The 16,888-nt window shown below is 43.6% G+C and overlaps 1 protein-coding gene across 1 annotated transcript in view; it reads left to right on the top strand.

Moving 5' to 3' along the window:
* Window positions 1-16,888, top strand: part of MAPK8IP3 (mitogen-activated protein kinase 8 interacting protein 3) — a 58,177-nt gene that overhangs the window by 19,571 nt on the left and 21,718 nt on the right. Inside the window, exons 7-11 of the mRNA XM_059826623.1 lie at window positions 1,715-1,817; window positions 4,519-4,637; window positions 12,658-12,715; window positions 13,773-13,925; window positions 15,403-15,484. Coding sequence (XP_059682606.1) covers window positions 1,715-1,817; window positions 4,519-4,637; window positions 12,658-12,715; window positions 13,773-13,925; window positions 15,403-15,484 — 515 coding nt within the window. The remainder of the gene's footprint in view (window positions 1-1,714; window positions 1,818-4,518; window positions 4,638-12,657; window positions 12,716-13,772; window positions 13,926-15,402; window positions 15,485-16,888) is intronic.

The raw sequence follows: 16,888 nt of genomic DNA on the forward strand, positions 1-16,888 counted from the left end.
AAATTCCTCTGCTAACGTTCACAAGCTGGTTCCTGACAAATTAAGGCTATAAACCAACATGTGACATCTTTTGTTGTAGCATTTAAATGAGAATTGTCGTGACTGGGTCCCATTCTGTATTTATGTTAGCAGCTGAGGGGGTCCCACGGTCACAGATGTCAATCTGCCAGAAACTAGCGTGGTTCTCCATAAAGGCGTATGGCTTCTGCATAGCTAACTTAAATTGTGATCTGTTCGGTGATCCTGGCTGAGGCACGTCAGAATAAGCATTGGTATCAGAGAAATTGAGTGCAGATGTCAGTGGTTCGAATGCCCTATAAATACTTACCCTTACTTTTACAGTTGCTGCTTTACAAGCTCATTTACCATCCATAGCTTTCTTGGGTCAAAGTCTGCTCTCTTTTATATGTGTGCGACTCTGAAGTCATTGTGCATGCGAAAGCTTCTTTTTTTCTTGGTGGAAGTATCGTATTGTGGAATCTGCTCAGGGCAGATAGCTGTATCTTTCCTATGTGCTCTGCATATTCAACCTGTCAGCTATTTCTCACACATAATGCAGAATCAGATCTCCATGCTGAGGAGAAACACAGATACTTGAATTTTAATTAGGTATTTTATGCATCTATAATTTAAACGTCTATCAGTGATGCAAATGCCTTAGAGCTGAACTACCAAAAAAAGGTACTCAAAGATATTTGCAGGAAAGCTTCCCAGCTTGAAAAAATAAAGAAAAGGAAGCCTCCGTTTCTGTGAGCTTGAGAACCACTGGCGTATGGATGCCTACATTGGCAACAGATACACATCACGCTTTGTCCTCAAACACGGCATTTGTTGCCAAGTGGTGCACAATGCCAGCCTAAAAGAAGAAAATCAACACTCAAGTTGTCATGGGCTTTGTATATTTGGCTACTGAGGCCATTCGGAAAGGTCAAAAATTTCACATCTGACATTGTTGAGGGACTAGCGGAGTTTACGAATTAGGTCTTTAATCCTTCAAGAATTTCTTGCGTGAACAGACACTATGTTCACACTGCTTGTTTGGAATAGGTGCAAGTCTGAGTTTTTGAACAGTTTGGTATCCAATAGACGTGACTTGTCAAGAGCAGGAAGTTCCTTATTCTTTAAATACTGACTTTGGGCTGTAGATCATGCAGAAACCAGAGCAGATTTCATGTATCAGTTTTTAAGTGAAATTTCCCTGTGATGGGTATCTAAACCAGTTGTAGACTTGAGAATTTCTATTGAAAAATTATTTCTATTAAAACTAAATAGTGCCAATTTATAACGACAGTAATCTCTGTGAAGCTATACAGAAAATCACTGTGTTGTCTTTGATCTCGGCCAAAGCTGCATGGTGATTGAAGAGTTTTTACTGACGGGTAAAAAGTTTATTTGGAATTTATTTTAATGGATGAAGTATTTTTGGTTATCACATTTTAATGAGGATTCAGGCCAATGACCTCGTTGACACTCTGGTATGGGGCGGGGAGGTGATGCTTATGGTCTTCCCGCTCTGGAATTGTGAGGGCACCTTCCCAGCACTGGTGCGTTTGTGACTCTAGATGATCAGCCACTTTCTGTTCCTGTTTTAAGACTTAGAACATGACACCGTGAAGTTTTGAAACCTCGATACTCAAAGCTGCAAAAGCCCCTTCAAGGAACACCATCCTGTGAAAGTCCTGATCCTATAGATCATATGTATTGTCTTACTTAGGAATGGGCAGCAGTGATGAGTGGTCCGATGTTCAAGACATCATAGACTCTACTCCGGAGCTGGATATGTGTCAAGACCCCCGCCTGGAACGCACTGGTAACAGGTATTGATGGTGACTTTTCACTGTGTGCTCTATTGCTTGGTTTTATGAGGCGTGAGGATGCTGTGGCTCACACAGAGTTCAAGATGCAGCTGTTTGAGAAAGTCCATATATTCTGCCTCGAGCGAATATGAGGGGTCCTGACGTTCTCCGAGTTTTCCAGCGAAGGCAAATGTCTGCTGGTAATCTGCAGAAGGATCGGTCCAGCTGACCCAGCACTGGGCTTGTTTGCCTTGCTGGGTCAGGGAGGACGGAGAGACGGAGCAATAAAAGGTTTAAGACAGGCAAAGGGGCCATGGGATTAAGCTATCAGGAGGGAAAAGATGCATTTGTCTAATAAGAGCTCAGTTCTGAATCCAGTTTTAAAACCTCAAGCTTTTTTCAGTTTTAATTTTTTCAAGTGTTTGAAGAGCAGAAGCAGGGCTGCTCCACGAGGGAGGACAAACAGGAGCAACCCCAGCGATCCCGGTCCCGCAGGTTCTGAGCAGAGAGGGCAGAGCACTGGTAACGAGCTCCATCAGCAGCCTCAGACAAGGCAAGAGGGTGAATTGGGTCCTGCTGCTACCCCTGAGCAGCAGGAGACAGGGCTTAAGACAGGTACACCTACAGCGGAGCTCGGAGGAGGACTGAAGGCACCGGCCTGAGGTTAAAGGGAGCCCTGCGACCAGTGGGTAGGTGCGGGTCCCAGGTGAGGCTGATCAGAGCAATTTTGACCCATCAGTGTACTCAGGACTTGGACAGAGTTCTCTGAATGAGCAGCCTAACACCGAACTACTGTGCTGCTCTGGTTCCTATCCATCACCTGTTTTGTGCTAATCCTGTTTAGTTCCCTAAAGGCTATTAATTTAGCTCCCTAATTTAGCTCCCTAAAGTCTATTAATTTTGGTACCATGTTTCTGTGAGGCATGTATTAGTCTAGAATTATTAGTCTAGGTACCTTGATTTATTTTTACTAAGGTCTGGTGGTTAATTTTACAGGATTCATTAATTTTTCCCCTCGTCCAGCGGGTAATTTGGCACTACACCAGCAAAAATAACCCCCCAGCTCTTACAGGTAGGCAGAAGATATTAACAAAGTTAAGGCAAGGTTTTCTCACAGTCCAGATCTGGACTGGATTCTCCCTCTTGAGCACCTGCATCGAGAAGGGTGTGAGCAGCAACAACAGATGCATTTCCCAACTGTGAAATCACATACAGTTAAGCTGCCCTCCGAATATGTAGGATGCATGGACAATTTTTAGGGTCAGATGCAGGAGGAGTCTCGGTATCCAAAACAGCTCTGTGTGGGGAAGACAAAAAGTAACTGATGAGATCAGATGGAAAATTGGTCAAACCCAAGGAGAAGAAAGGAACGGAGAGGATTGCTGCACTGGGAGCTCTTTGGGCAGTGATCTCTGATCCAGGTAATGAGACTGAAAGCTGCAGGGGACAGAAGCCAACTCTGGGGCTGCTGAGCAGGGTGCTTGCTGCTTTAAAAGCAGAATGCTTTTGAGATACAGACAGCTTCTGAAAGTTGAGTGCTGAAGAAGTAGGTTCAAGCTGAATTAGGTCTTCAGGTCAGATGCTGAGTGCTGGTTGCTTCTCGTGACTTACGCTGTCCATTAGACTGCGTGAACTGATTAATTCTGGTGCGGTCACGGCACCCATTTGTAGCTCCTCAGTGCCCTCAGATGTCTGGGTAGCTGTAATTTTTCTGTAATTGAAAAAAAACCACTATTTTTTTTCCTTTTCTCTGCAATGTGCTGTTAAGTCTGCAATATCAGAGGCAGCTACTGCACCCCATTTGTAACCTCTGGGCTTTAGCACCGAGACTTGATTTATCTAAGAATGAAGCCACACAACTTGAGATAATCTCCAGAGGTACTGACCTTTCTGTTAGACTGCTGGAAAAATTGCACAGCCTCTCTTCATGCTGGTTGATTCCCCTCCTATAAGGCAGACCACTTAAAAGTGTTTATACCCACATTAAGACCGCATTTTTTAGAGTAGGCGATGACAATCCCAGACGCTGCCTCACCCTCACCTCCTGTAACAGCTCTTTTCTGTTTGAACCGTGAGACTGTCAAGAAATGCAAGAAGATTCTTGATGGTACCAAAGATACTAAGAGGTGGAAATGTGCTCCTATATGATATGATTCAAAAACGTTAACTTTGATTTACCTTTAATGAGATATGTTTTGCTGACATGTGAAGAAGCGTTTCGGCGCGTAGACTCACCCAAAGAAGCAGCTAACCCTTCAGGCTGATTTCGCTTACTGGTTGGCGAAGTAAAAAAAACCATTGGTGTTTTCAACATCTGAGTCCTTACTTGATACTTACCGCTGTCTAAGGTTGTTATCTAAATTGATAGGAGTGTGGGAATCCTTGCAGAGTCTGAAAAGTCAGAGCTGAGAGCTTCTGCAAGTTGGAATTTTTCTATCAAATATTGAATAGTCATTAACTACTGTGATTTAAAAGGAAGTTAGCTGGGCGAGCTTTGAGGTTGTGCATGATAGGTACTTGTCCTTGATACAGGGAATAAAACATGCTTTTTTCTTTACTCAATACGTTCCCTGAATCAGCCCATGGTGAACAGGTGGAATGTGCTCTCAGGGTTTTGATCGCAATAGTCTGAGATGCTCAGGATTTCAGAGAGAAATGTTCTAGCTTAAATGTTGCCGAGTAACAAGAGTCCTCGGTTTGTTTTTTTTTCTTCCAACAACAGCCCAACACAGGGGATTGTGAACAAAGCATTTGGCATCAACACAGACTCTCTGTATCATGAACTTTCCACCGCAGGGTCCGAGGTTATCGGAGATGTTGATGAAGGAGCAGATCTGCTAGGTAAAAACTTCTTTAGAACCATTCTGTTTTCTGCGGTACAATGACAACTATATTAAGCTTCTAGAAGCACTTAAATTCTCTGTTTTTTTCAGAACTTGGATGTTTAGCTTTTAAAAAAATGGTATGGAAATTGAGACATTATGTGACTGAAATATGTACCTGCAGTACAGTAATGCTTACTTAGAAAATAACTTAAACTGTTGGGTAACTTTTGTTTGGGTTGTCTTTATGTGCCTAAAGGTATTTTTCGATAGGATTCTCTCACGCAAACGGTTCGAAGACAAAATTTGCTCCTTCTGCTTCCTCCCCCAAATTCCTCCCCCCCCCCCAGTAATTTTAAACACTAGCACTTTCACTGGGAATAAAGAGTTTGTTTGAAATTTGCAAAAAAGTAACTCCTTTTGTTAAGTTTTTGAAGTTTAAATGGTACGGAAATATTGTGCTCTGTATTGCAGGTTTTACCCTTTTATAGTCAGTCTAGGAGATGGAGTAATTAATTCACTTTCTAGGCTGGTTTTGAAGGAGCTTGTAATACCCAAAGTCTGGCTGTATTCTGCATTCCTGACCAGGTCTTTGAAGCAGTCAGAGAAGCAGCTTTGCCTCAGGTAGCAGTCTGAGCCCTTGCCATGCTTTCTGCTGTTGGACTCTTGAGTATCTAGACCTTAATTCATGACAGAATTTAAGCATGTTCTTAAGTCCTGCTGACTGTTTGCCTGAATCAGGACAATATGAGTGGTCTTTAAATACTCAGACAACACGGGCAGCTGACAAAGTTTATAACTGTGTAGCTCACCTTCCGTTTTACTGCTTGATTTAAGGAGCCTTAGGAGCCAAGAGGACTCCAACAATATGCCTTCTATGCATTTAGTAGCAAGAGATCTGATCTGAAAGGGTACATTTCCTTTCTGGTGATTACTGATATAAGAGCTGCTTATGGATAATCTTGTAAGTTTGGTTCTGCATGTATGTCCAGAACAGGATGAGCTGAATCATGTCACAGATTTGCAGCAGCTCACCTTTGCAGAAATTAAATTAGGAAGATACCTATATCACCTTTGAATAGGAGTCTTATATCAGGACCCTCTAAAAGGGTATGTTTCTGCAGAGAGGATCGATTTTACTCTATTCTTCAAAGACTTAACCATGAAGACATGGACTGAAGACTGGAGAGGAGGTTAATGCAATACTTCTTGCTTTATCAAAGACAAAAATCTGTGAAATTGTTACTATTATAGGCAATAGTGTGACTGGAATGTAAGAACACATTCCAGACTATCATCAGAATGCTTGCAATAACTTTTTGCTATGGATAGGTTTTTTTTTAGAAGCATGGTGCTAGCCCTGCAACATGGAAGAGAGCTCTCCTGCATGGATTGATGACCATTGCCTGAAGTGTTAAAACATCTATTGTTTCACCTCCAACTCAAGATTGCCAGAAGAAAAAAAATCTACAGAATAGTCAAGATGAAAGCACAGGCTTTCTCTGCCTGCAATTGGAGCCAACATCTGCGGATACTTACAAAATGAAGAATTTAGAAGGAAAACAAGATTTCCAGCTTTGAGGATCACCTGGATCTTAGCAGTCATTGCAGGAGGGCTGGGACTCCTGCTTCAAGTGAAGATGACAGTAGGAACTACATGTGACGGTTAAAGCTTCATCTACCTGCTGTGGAATGAATTTTGGTTAGCCAGCTCCCATACATTATTGGGAACTCTCTTCCTAGCAGAATCAAAGCATTAAAAACACTGACAATCTTGCCATTGCCCATCTATTTTATCTTGGTCCTCAGGTGCTTCCTTATCTAGGAGAGTGTATGGTTGATTATATGGCTACCTTCCACTAATCACTGTGCCAACTGCTTCTTCCCTTCTCTCCCCAAAACGGCTGGGGCATCAGGGCTTGTCGGCTTAGAAGAGTTACTATTCAGGAAAATGATTTTGCTTGGTGTATGAACTGCTTCAGACAACGTGTTGCCCACTTCTGGAAGCCTACCTTCTGGGAATCCACTTCCCCTTTGGATTACCCTCTAGTCTGACCCAGTGATCAGTGAGAAATGCAAACTTGTTTTCAAAGGGCCAGAGATTTTAGTTGCCCAAACCTCGCAAGGTTGATCACCAGTTTCAGTTGAAGTCAAATTTGCTTCACTTCTTCCAGTAATAAGGCTGCCCAAAGACCAGCAAGTGATTTTGGGTTGCGAGACGTCTGTTGTTTGGCAGTTACCACTTGTAATAAAAATGTACAGAGACTTCGTTGAATAGTGCCCGTGTAAGTGTGGCTGATGAAGACCACGTAGTATGGCTTAACATTTCTGTGCTGGGACGATCTTCTGGTTTGAGCAGAGCCACAAATCTCTTGCAGGTGATCGCACGGTGGGCTAGAAGAATAGGAAGGCTTCTCCTAGTTCCTTTTCAAACCTGGGAGATGAGCTGTGATGAAATCAGGTAGTTCTGTGAGTTTCCTGTGAGAAATATTAATCTAATTAATCCTTTTATTGAGTTCTGGCTACTGACTCTGTCCACGTAAAAGTGTTCTTTAAAATGAACACCCGTGTTGCCAGGATTGTACAAAGGGAGGAAGGCAGAGAGAAATCTTAGAGGTCATGTCTCTGACCAAGAAATGAGATTAGTACTTTTTTTGTTTGGTTTTGCGCAATAGAAGGCACTAAGAAAGTCTGGTAAAGGTGGAAGCAAAAGGCTAGATCTTAGTACTGACAAATCTGTCAACGTTATTCAAAATTTTGCCTTTTTTGTTAGATAAATTGTTCTCTCTTCCTGCTGTACCTTTGAGTCTGAAGAGCCACAGAGGAAATTGTGCTTTATGGACGTGATGTAAGAAACAAGATCCACAAGCCAAAAGACTTCTCTCTCTTTCTGGGAGAAAGAGCTGACTTCTCTCTGTAAATCAAAAGAATTAATGACGTTTACCCCACCTAAGTGAAATTTGAATATTTCCTCTAGTCCCTCTCAAAACTTGGCAATCAATCTTCAAAGGATATTCTCTCCTTTTGGACTCAGTTTCTTAAAGAAAGAGGAATCTCATTAAAGAGGACTTTAAAATAGAAGGATCTTACAGAAATTACCCTTGAGCAGTAGCTGGCAGGCAAGTCTGTTTCTAGAATGGAAAAATCTCACTCGTGCCTTCTGGATATCTGCAAAGCGGCCAACATCTCTTGGTACAAAATTGGCACTCTTCATTGCAATTTTTGAATATAAAATAATAAATAAAATACGTGGGTTTCCCCCCCTGCCTCTAATACTACTTTACATACATGAGTTTGTATAGGAAGTATTCTGGAAAGAAATGTGGAATGAGAACAGTTATTTACTAGTGGTAATTGTAGACCAAATCCCCTTCTTTCTCACTACAGCCTTAGGAACACGAGTTGGCTGTTTTCCTGCGTATTCACTTGGTAATCGCAGGTCCTAACCTCTTGATTCTGGGTAGGCTTCCCCTTCTCCCATCTCCCCCTTCCCGCTCTTCACTATCCCAAGAGATTCTGGAGGCGAGGGAGCGCTAGCATGTTGGTTGTGCGCTGTGGGCAGGTCCTTCCTTTCAGTTTTAGGATGCCCAACTGGTTTTGCTTTGGCGATTAAAACCTCCCTTCAAGTAACAGGGGTTTTGCGGTGAAGACAGAAATTCAGCCGTACTAGCGGTAAGTTTATGTATAGTTTTTTGTACAGAAGTTGGAATGGGCTTATCAAACTGAGTCCCAGCACTGCACTGTAAAAAAGAAAAAAAAGAAAGTTTTAAAATGCAACTAATTGTCTTTTGCAAGCAGAAGTATCGTTGAAGGGCACATTTATTATCAGAAGATCTAGCTGCTAAAATCACAAGGGGAGGGGAAATGAGAAGGTAGTGGGAGCTAGCTGTTCTGCACTTAGTGGTACACAACTAAATAAAGAGAAAATACAGAGAAAATAAAGGTTTATCCAGTCCAGGAAGATGCAATTGCCTGAGATTCGTGTCTGGAAAACTGGGGGTAGCTGAGGCATGTGGTTGCAGTCGTACCACGGGTTACCTTCCCTTGATTTTTTTTATGTCCTGTATGTAGAGTCATGCCATCGACAGTCATGGCAGGTCCTGTCCTTACTATTTCATGCCTTTTTGACATTGAAATGGCTGAATCATTGTTAATTTTTTTTGAACAAAATTTTTATTTTGTTGGTTTCAGTCACTGATTGATCCTTTTTTCACTTCCTTTTTTCCCTTGTCTCTCTGTGCTTCGCTGGACATGGCCCATAGGGGAGTTCTCAGGTGTGTATCTCCTCTGCTCAGTTTCCTTTCTTCTTTCTTTTTTCCTTGTTGAGGTCGAATGACGTGGTATACACGTGTGATACTCCCCTGCTCTTGTCCAAACACGGTTGGCTTTGCGGACTTCTCCCCGCCTTTGCCTCGCTTGCTTGCCTGCGCCGGTGGGTCCCTGGGCAGCGGGACATCCCAGCTCCCTGCTCCCACACCTCCTGCCTTCCAATAAGCTTTTCTTGCGTGGCTTTCTGCAGGTTTGCTCCACTGCGTTACACTGGCCCGTCACTCAAGGTCTTGGGGCTCAAAGTGCCTTTTTTTTTTTCTGTCAGGACGGGTGCTGTGCTTGGAGCAGGGCTCGGGTGGGCGTAGGACTGGGTTAGGTTCCCGCTCCCCTCTCGGCGAACCTCGCTGTGAGGAATGGCCGCTGTGGGTTGATGCATACTGGCCCTCTTCTGGAATAGCTGTAGTGACGTTAAAGACACTTTCTTACGGATTGGAGCGGCAAAGCCTCTGTCTTTCCTTGAAACTTTGGCTTTCTGGCAGGAGTTCAAGTGAGAGCTCTGCCTTTTGTTTCGTGAGGGAGGCTCACTGCCTTAGGGCCACGCTCTGTCGTCAGAAGGTTTGCGCCTTTCCATAAAACGCACTTGGGTCCTGATGCCATTTCGGATGAAGTCAAGGGGATCTCTCTTGATTTCAGTGCCAATTGGATGAAGTTTTCCCTGTAGTAAAGGCAGGTGACTGACGCAGCGCCATAGTGTAACGCCGTGCGGCGATGAGCTCTGTCACGGTCCTTTACCCGGCACCTCTTGGCGTTGGCTCTGTGAGGTTACAAAAGAAAGGGATGGCATCATCCTTTCTTTTACTTCAAACCGTTTTGACTCTAAGTCACTTTTTTGTGGTCCTTTCTCAGAAAACCTCCCGCTGAAGTTGAGCTGGAGTTGGTCGCAGTGTGGAGGTGGATTTGGGACTGTGCAAAAAGGCCAGATGAGAGCTCCGATACCCCCCCCCCCCCTTTTTGTTTTTCCTCCTGCCTCTGTCCTTCCCTCACCCTATTCGTAACGTCTGTTGAGCTGCCTTTGTTGTGGGGATGGGAAACCCGAAGACGTGTAGTCCAGGGGAAGCGATGAAGGTGGAGGAAGCGGGTGAGCTCGTCGCGAGCTTGTCCTGACCCCTCAGGTGTCCGTCCCTGCTAGTTCGGGCTGCAGCGGAACGAGGCGTAGATTAGTTACTGCTGAGCATCACGTATGCTGGCGCCACACACAGATGTACACACGCTGATGAGCTGCTCTGTTTGCTGTTTACAGACTGGTATTTAATGGCTGCTTTTTTTTCTCTTCCTTTCTTCCCCTTTGTCCCCATCTCTTTCTGTTCCCTTTCTCGTATGGGATGGCTCTCATAGTACGGGATGATTTCTTTGGTAAGGCGAAGGCCTTTTTTCTTTTTTTTTTTCTTTTTTTTTCTTTTTTTATGTGCATTTTTTTCTAAATTTCTTCCATTCACTCAACATCCCTCCATGTGTCTTGCATTCCCTTGGTTTGTTTTTTTGTGATGGTGGTATCACCTCTCCACGAAGCAGGACGCAGCTGGTCAGTAGCGGTGGTTTGGGGATTCTCCTCTGTTTCTTGTAGTTGATTATCCACTTTGATGCTTCACACTATTTGCCTGGCTGTGGGAGGGGGACAGTGGAGGATGGGTTCTCCCAGGCAGGGCTCTGTCCAGACCTCTCTTCCCTTCGCTCCACGCCACAAAGGGGTGAAGAGATCTCCTTTTAGTCACTCCACAGTGTTTTTTTTTTCCCATGAGCAGGGCTTTCCTGTTACAGCCTGCGTCAGGTTATCTCATAGTGCCAGTTCTCTGGCTCCGGGATGGCTTCATCCATTTCGTTACTGCGAGACCAACCCTTCAGACCTCTCGCTGGTTAAAGCACTGGGCTGCGACGGTGTCACACACAAATAGGGTAGAAGCTGTGGTGAGGATACTGATGTTTGGGATGCTCTATGGCTTTTAGTTCTGGCATGATAGCTCACCCACTTCACCAGAGTTCCTTTCTCTCCCAAAAACAGCCGCAAAGAGGGATAGATGACTCAAGAATGGGAAGGAAAAAGATGCACTCCAAAAAATCTGGGGACGAACTTTTTCCTTTGATGCCCCTCAGCACCTGTAACATCCCTATGCCATTTTAATGTCTTACTGGCTAAATATTTATTTGATCATTTGTAGAATCACTAAAAAGGAACAAGAAAATAATTTAATAAACAGATGACTTCTTGGTCTTCCGATCAACATACGGCATGCCACGAAAGAAAGGGCTATGGGTCATTCACCTTACCAAGCCAAAAATACACTGCTGTTTACACTGCAGTTAGTGTCTCTCACTTCCTTTGCAATATTCTTTGACACAGCATCCAAAGAACACATTGCCTGAAACATCAAAGTGATTAATTATCTGTCTACTGATTTTTCAAAAGTTATTTGAAAATGCTGCTTCTTACTCATTCTTGCTGGGAGTTTGCTTTTGCCATCATAAATTCATCCCATTTAACTGTGGGAAGAGGATCTGTATGTTGGAGTGTTGTGATGTGTTCTCACTTCTTGTGTGCTACCATGTTTCTCTAACTTCCATTTACTTCAAGTTTGTGTTGTTTTTATTTTATTGCAAATATTAATTAATCAGCAAATAACGGATCATGAAAACTGTCGATACCTTTGCTGTAAAGGAAGAGGTAGTTCAGAGGGCAGGACAAGGAGCACTTCAGCACAAACACTGATGGTTCTGAGACTTCTTCATGCTCTGGGACCTGTGGTGAGAAATGAGTTGCAACCCTCAGCACTGTCCCCCGGCAGGGAGAGGTCTCTTTGCCTTCAGTTCTCGGGTGGCCTCTATTCCCCACTGTAAGACAGAAGCTGAGCCTGGGAGCCAGCAAATCTCTGGCAGCAGGAAACAATCCAGATGTGCTTTTGGTCCCTAAATTCTTTGCCATTTGGTTTTATGAAATACTGAATTCGACCTCCACTCTTAGCCCCAGATTTTTCAGAGCGCTCGCAGCCCAATCTGCGTATTGCAGTTGTCTTACGTCGATGCCCGAGTGCCAGTGCAGTGTGTCTGACGTAGATGTTTTCCTGAGTGTGGGCCTTCAGTGATGGGACTGAGAATTCAGATTTTAAACGTCTGTGAGAAAACTGTTAAAGGTAGATAGAGCAATGGACGATCTAAAGTCCTCTTAAAATTGCTCTGGTGGAAGGCTGATAATGGGAAGCCTTTCATGTGCATGCAACTGGTCACAACCATGATCCCAAATCTGTACTGAGAAACAGAAAATTTGGCTCATACTAAGAAAGAAAATCACTGATGTGCAGAGCTGGCTGGCAATTTGGACAGTGTTCTGCCATCCTCTTTGAAAAACCCATGAACTCCTACCTTCTTTCTGTATGAGTGATGATAAAAAATGGTTGCAATAGCTCATGGGTGAACCAGGAGTTCCTGACTTGACTTCCCCTAACTGGCGTCAGTGAAGCTCTCCTCTCTGTCCCTCTCAAGGGAGTCGGTGAGAAGCTAGGTCTGCATTTGGGCTCTTTACAGAAGGACCCATGGGTGTCTTTGCTTGTGCTGCATGGTCTTTTAGCAGGAGGCACTCCGCTCTCCGCAGCAGGACACAGAAGCCTAGGGAAGCCTAATAAAAGTGATTTCTCTTCCTCAAGCATGAGTCAGGCAGTGCCACACAAGCTTCATATTTCTAGGAGATCAGGTGAAAACTGCCTGGCCTTTCTTTTCAGGAATGGGCAAAGAAGTGGGGAATCTGCTGTTGGAGAACTCGCAGCTCCTGGAGACCAAGTAAGGAACTGTTGCGTGCTCTGAACTGCCTGCCTAGTTATAAATGAGATGTCGTCTTGAAGCAGGTCTTGGCCAGAACTCCTGCCTCACAGGGGCTTGCTCATTTATCTAACAGGTTCTCTTGAATACCTTGTTTTTCCTTCAATTGTAGAAGAGGAATTGCTCTTTTGAGCAACGTTCCTAACTGTTTACTTTCTGCAGGTGCTTGGGTGAAGTCTCTGGGCGTGTGCTGGTAGGGTTTGATCCCAACTGAAATCAATGGCAAGCTTTTAATTAACTTCAGTGGGGATCCAGATATGGGTCCGAGCCTCTGTGAGGATATTGCTGTGTATAAGTTTTTATTTGCAAAGTTTGCTATTTGGAAAGAAATTTTTCAGAAAAGAAAGTTTTTCAGAAAAGAAGTTTTTCAAAGAAGATGGGGTAGCTGATAAAGGAGAAGCAGACAATGTAATGGACTTATTTTTTAAGAAAGGCTGGCAAACCAGATACTAAAGCTAAGCAGCTGGGAAGAGGAAGGCAAAGTATTCCCAGAGGAGAGTTGGAGTACTTACTATAGAGTCATAGAATTCTTACTATGTACTTACTATGATAGGGAGCTGCTGGTGTTAAAGATTTTAAGATATTTTGGAGCTGATTGGAAATGCTTATGTATATCACCATCATCCACAATTAACCACAATCAGAGATAACAGCAGGTCTGAAAGACGTGTTTCAGGTCTTAGTTCTGTTAAAAATAGCTTTGAACCTGACGCAGGTGATAGGTTGCCCTTCACCTGCTTTCTGCGGTACTCTGCCATCTTCTTAAGGAGATGGTGGTATGTCAGTCGGGATACAGGACTGGACAAACCTCATCCTGACCAGTTGTGGTGATTTCTGTGTTCTTCTGCAGCTCCTTCTTGCCAAACCTACTTTTCCATGAGTTATAGCTGTCCTGCATTGTTTAAACACACTCGTTTCAACTCTCGTTGTAGTGCCTGTGACTTTAGTCTCAGGTCTCTCTTATGGACAGCTGCTGGTTTTGGGCATTTTTGCTTATTGTCCCTTTCACACCTTTAAGAAATGCTTTGAACGTTGTGAAGAATGATTTGATTGCCAAGGTGGATCAGCTGTCTGGAGAGCAAGAAGTGCTGAAGGGAGAGCTTGAAGCAACAAAGCAGGCCAAAGCCAAAATGGAAACCAGAGTCAAGGAGCTGGAGGAGGAGCTGAAAAGGTGAGTGATTCACAGCCTGCCCCAGGGAGCTGGGAGGGCATGAGTGATAAAGCTGCCTCCTCTGTTAGTTTTACTCTGTTCCCCTCTTGAAGGTTAGCATTGGAATTCAAAGGTACCTTACAGAACACTTCAAGGCTGATGGTAGGTGGCTGAGATGTTTTTATTGAACCTTATGGTTATTGAACCTTAGAAAACCCGCAGAATTTTCCTCCCCAGGACTAGGATTCTGCAGCAGCAACTGCAAATCCAGGCTCCCTGGCGTGAAGCATTCGGAGTTTCAATTTGCAATTAAAAAAAAAAACAAAGGGAATTTCAAACCCAATAGTTTTGAAGGAAACTGTCAAGAGCTTGATCCTCGCAGCAGCCAAGGCAGCTGAGAGAAGTGAATGCCCATTCATTTAATGAAAGAGCTAATACAGATTCCCACAAACAGTATTTAAAATGCCAGTATTGTTAATTGTTTCATTGTTCATGTTAAGAATGAGAAGAAGAGGCAGAAGAGATTTTCAAGCCCTACGCAGGTAGCATTTGGAGAGATCCCACTTCTTATTTCCCACTCAGACTAGAGAAACTGAAGCCTGAATGCCTAGCAAAGCCTGTGATGATTTCACATCCATAAAACTAAAGATGCCCCACGGGGCTCAAAGCAACATAATTACATTTTGACTAGCTGTGCATTGCACTGGGGTATCGCAATTCAGAGGACAGTGTTGATTTTGCAGCTGGCATCTGGAAGGTTGCCTCTGTAATCTGAGCACAGAATCACCGAGAATAACACCGACTGGTCTCTTCGTTGTTAAAAACATCTGAAATGAAAGTAGTCTCACAAGCAGTGGCATAGGTCTGATTTTTTAAAAAGCCTTTTTGAGTCTCTTGTAATATACATAATATATTTAATATATAATGCAGTAGGGACATGGACTTTTAAGTGTAAGTGTGCCGTTTTAGGAGATGGAGACGGCATTTTTTTTTTCCGCAGTGTCTTTGCTGTTAGTAAAATTGCTTGTAATTCAAATGGGACTGCACGGCTGCACCTCAGTATGGAGTTTAAAGAAATTAAAAGCACTCAGATAAACACTTTAAGTATTTTATTAGCACGGATTTGGTGTTCTCTTCTTTACTGTTACGGCAAACTGTCCTTCATGATAGAGGCTTTTTTCACTGCATTGAAAATGGAAGCAGCCCAAAAGAAGAATTTAAGCCAGCATTTGCACTGCTGATAATGGCTCAGTTTTCTCATGGTTAAGATCTCATCAAACATTTGAACATAGATTATGGCTCTGAAATAGAAATTGGCTGGACTCTTCCAGCGGTCAGTATTTTGGTGCTTACATCAAATGTTCCAAAGAAACGGGGTGATGTCGATGAAGCTGCTCAGAGTAACATGCTGCAAGAGACAGGGAAAAATATCAGAGAAGCGTCTCTGCTTGACGTTGAAAACGTTTGCTGGTTTGATGCCTTTCTTCCTGTTTCCTAGAGTGAAATCTGAAGCGATTGTTGCCCGACGAGAACCCAAAGAGGAGGTGGAGGATGTAAGCAGCTATCTCTGTACAGAATTGGTATATTACATTACTAAAATGCCTGCGGGGAAAGGGGGTTTATATACTTACTCTATATTACTTTATATGTATGGGTCCTGAGACGCAGATGATCTGCCTTCATTAATGATGAGGGCGAAGCTGATGAACAGCGGGTTGTGGCTGATGAGCATTGCTAATAGATGCCATGAGATCACCTCTTCATATGCGTTTGAAACCATAGTTTGGCAAAGACGAGCAGCCGACACAGCGGCAATACCGTGCACCGTGTGGTTTCTGCAGACCGGTGCTAGAGCGGTGCCCTGCTCAGCACCTTCCCGTTTCATCTGGTCCTCCCTAGTTTTGAATTACAGTCTAGTGTGCAGGGTGGTTTCTCTCGGGGGTCTTGTGATAGTCAAGCTTGTCCAGAAGAGCTTGTCTCCACATTGGCAATGAAACTGTAAGCCGTGAGGACATGGTGCGGTGAAATCCAGGTTATACAGATAGCTTTGCAGCAGTAACTGCCTTCTTTTATTAGTTCTGTAGTCTCAATCTTGCGGCATTGTTTTTTTCATTGTTCCTTTTATGTAAGCCAGTACTGCCTGTTGCAGGATACAGGCAGAGGAGGCTCATGGACTATTCTTCTGTGGCAGCTCTTCAAACTGTTTTGGCTGAGGTAGAGGCTTTTCAACAAAACCCAAATGTAGCCAAAAAAAAAAGGCAAACCAAAGCGGTAACAGAGATTTTCCTTGTAACTCTGCTAGGACAGGGAATTACATACGCTTCTTTTCAATATTACTGTGTTCTTACTTTGTAAAAGGTACTGGAGCAGGTTCAAGTCTAGCTAATTCTCTTGACTTAACTGGGGGGAATTTGGTTTGTTGAGAATTTAGGTAGATAGGAAAATTTTCAAGCTGTGCTTGTGAAATGCTGAAGAGGACTGCGTTTCTCTTAAGCTGAACTGACAGGAGGTCTGGTTTTTTAAATGAAAAAAAAAAAAAGGTTTGTAACATTCCTTTTCATTTATACACTTCTTGTTTTGACTGGTCATACAGGTTTATTCCAAGTCCAGGGAGGCTGGAGAGGGACTTGGTTAATTTGTGCTATTCCAGCTCTCAGCAGCACTCACCAGCCCGGCTGAGCTTGGGAGTTGCCACAGTCTAGGCACAACCCAGTGCCACTTCCTAGTAATGACTTCCCAAAATTGTTATGATTTCTTTTTGGGCAGATATTTTCCCCAACTTAGCCATGTTGTTCTCATTTTCCACTCCTCAAAAGAGGCAAACAGAGTCTCATTCCTATCGCCTCCTAACCCAAAGACACCTGTGCCCTCATTGGAAGACCAAGTTGTGTCACCAAAGAGGAAAAGGCCTTTCTTAAGTTTCTTGTGCCCTTCGCCTTCATTTATCAGTGTGTACTCGCAGAATGCCTCCTTCCTAGTCCTCT

This window comes from Gavia stellata, chromosome 18 (genome assembly GCF_030936135.1).
Source record: "Gavia stellata isolate bGavSte3 chromosome 18, bGavSte3.hap2, whole genome shotgun sequence".
NCBI classification, from domain to species: domain Eukaryota; kingdom Metazoa; phylum Chordata; class Aves; order Gaviiformes; family Gaviidae; genus Gavia; species Gavia stellata.